Source organism: Parus major, chromosome 4A (assembly GCF_001522545.3).
Source record: "Parus major isolate Abel chromosome 4A, Parus_major1.1, whole genome shotgun sequence".
NCBI classification, from domain to species: domain Eukaryota; kingdom Metazoa; phylum Chordata; class Aves; order Passeriformes; family Paridae; genus Parus; species Parus major.
Window position 1 is genome coordinate 19,197,023 of NC_031772.1, and position 1,892 is coordinate 19,198,914.

General features: G+C 61.2%; 1 protein-coding gene across 1 annotated transcript; it reads left to right on the top strand.

The window, feature by feature from the left end:
• Window positions 1-138: 138 nt before the first annotated feature.
• LOC117244374 (mucolipin-1-like) lies at window positions 139-1,488 on the top strand. The gene is made up of 4 exons (XM_033514157.1): window positions 139-192; window positions 370-564; window positions 985-1,086; window positions 1,367-1,488. The coding sequence occupies exons 1-4, from the start codon at window positions 139-141 to the stop codon at window positions 1,478-1,480; spliced, it is 465 nt and encodes a 154-aa protein (XP_033370048.1). The 3' UTR covers window positions 1,481-1,488.
• Window positions 1,489-1,892: the final 404 nt, after the last annotated feature.

The window sequence follows — 1,892 nt, forward strand, 5'->3', positions numbered from 1 at the left end:
GGACCAGGACTGGAACTGGAACCGGAACCAGCGCCAGAACCGGAACTGAGGGGTTTGGGGGAGGGGATTGATGGGATGTGGGGGGATGGTGGGAGATGTTGGGAAGTGCTGGGACACGGTGGGACACCGTGGGACACGATGGGACATGGGGACGTGGTGGGACATGGGGACACAGTGGTACATGGAGACATGGTGGGATGTTGGGACAGGGTGGGACATTGGGGACATGGAGGGACATGGTGGGACATTGGGACATGGTGGGACATGGGGACACGGTGGGATATTGGGACATCGGGACATGGTGGGACATTGGGACATGGAGGGACACAATGGGACATTGGAACATTGGGACACAGTGGGAGCTGGTAGCACCCCAGAGGTGGCACCCCGGCGGTGACAGCGGTGTCCCCACAGGAGTTCAGCTGGTTCCTGTGGCGCCAGCACGGCCACGCCGTGTCCGTGTGGGAGAGGCTGGAGTTTCTCAACGGGTGGTACCTGCTGCTGGTCACCAGCGACCTCCTGACCGTGCTGGGCACCGTCCTCAAGATCGGCATCGAGGCCAAGGTCAGCCCTGGGGACGGGGACACCATCTCTGGGGACAGGGACACCATCTCTGGGGACAGTGACACCTCTGGGGACAGGGACACAACCCCTGGGGACAGTGACACCATCTCTGGGGACAGTGACACCATCCCTGGGGACAGTGACACAACCCCTGGGGACAGTGACGGGACAGGGACACCATCCCTGGGGACAGTGGCACCTCTGGGGACAGTGACAGGACAGGGACACCATCCCTGGGGACAGTGACACCACCTCTGGGGACAGCAACGGGACAGTGACACCACCCCTGGGGACAGAGACATCACCCCTGAGGACAGTAGGGAGGGGACAGTGACACACCTGGGTGGCCATTGTGACCCCTGGGTGCTGGCCCTGTCCGGGTGGCGCTGTCCCCACGCTGTCCCCGTGGTGTCCCCACAGAACTTCTCGGACTACGACGTGTGCAGCATCCTGCTGGGGACATCCACGCTGCTCGTTTGGGTCGGTGTCATCCGGTACCAGACCTTCTTTCAGAAATACAACGTGAGTGACACTGGGGACACACCTGGGGACACACCTGGGGACACACCTGGGGACACCTGGGAACACCTGGGAACACCTGGGGACACACCTGGGGACACCTGGGAACACCTGGGGACACACCTGGGGACACCTGGGAACACCTGGGGACAGCTGGCTCGGGACGGTGCTCAGCACCCTCGGGACTCATCCTGCACCCTCGGGAAGGTGCTGAGCACCCACACGGTCCCCAACTCCCATCCCCCATCCCTGTTTCCATCCCCCCTCACTTGTTGCGTTTTAGGGTCTCAAGCTGCTGCTGCTCGGGACTTGTGATTATCTCCTCGACCTCATGCAGCTGCACCGCCTCAGCACCTGTTGCCTGCAGGATGGCCTCCACATGCTGGGACTTCTCTAGGAGCCTTCTAGGAGGGAACATAGACTCATGGACATGGCAGTGGAGGATCTGGACCCACCACACCAGGCCACCCCCAGCCACAGCACTCACTTATTCTCCCGCATCTCATGCTGCCTTCACTTCATCAGGCTAGCCATGCTCTGGGAAAGAAACAGGTGAGTACCTAGCATGGCTGTGCTGGGAAGCACTGAAGAACCCCATGGGGGGACATGGTCACAGTCACTGCCACCCTTGTGGCACCACAAGGGAGGGGGCTGTGACACTTGGATCATGGAGTAGGAAGGAGCTCTGGAGGGACAAGAACCAGCTGAGCACCTAGCCCAGGTACTAGGGTGCACCAAGGGACCCTACACTCCCAAAAACCCAGCAGGAGGACACATGGAGGACAGTGCTGCTGCCATCCCTGTGTAGA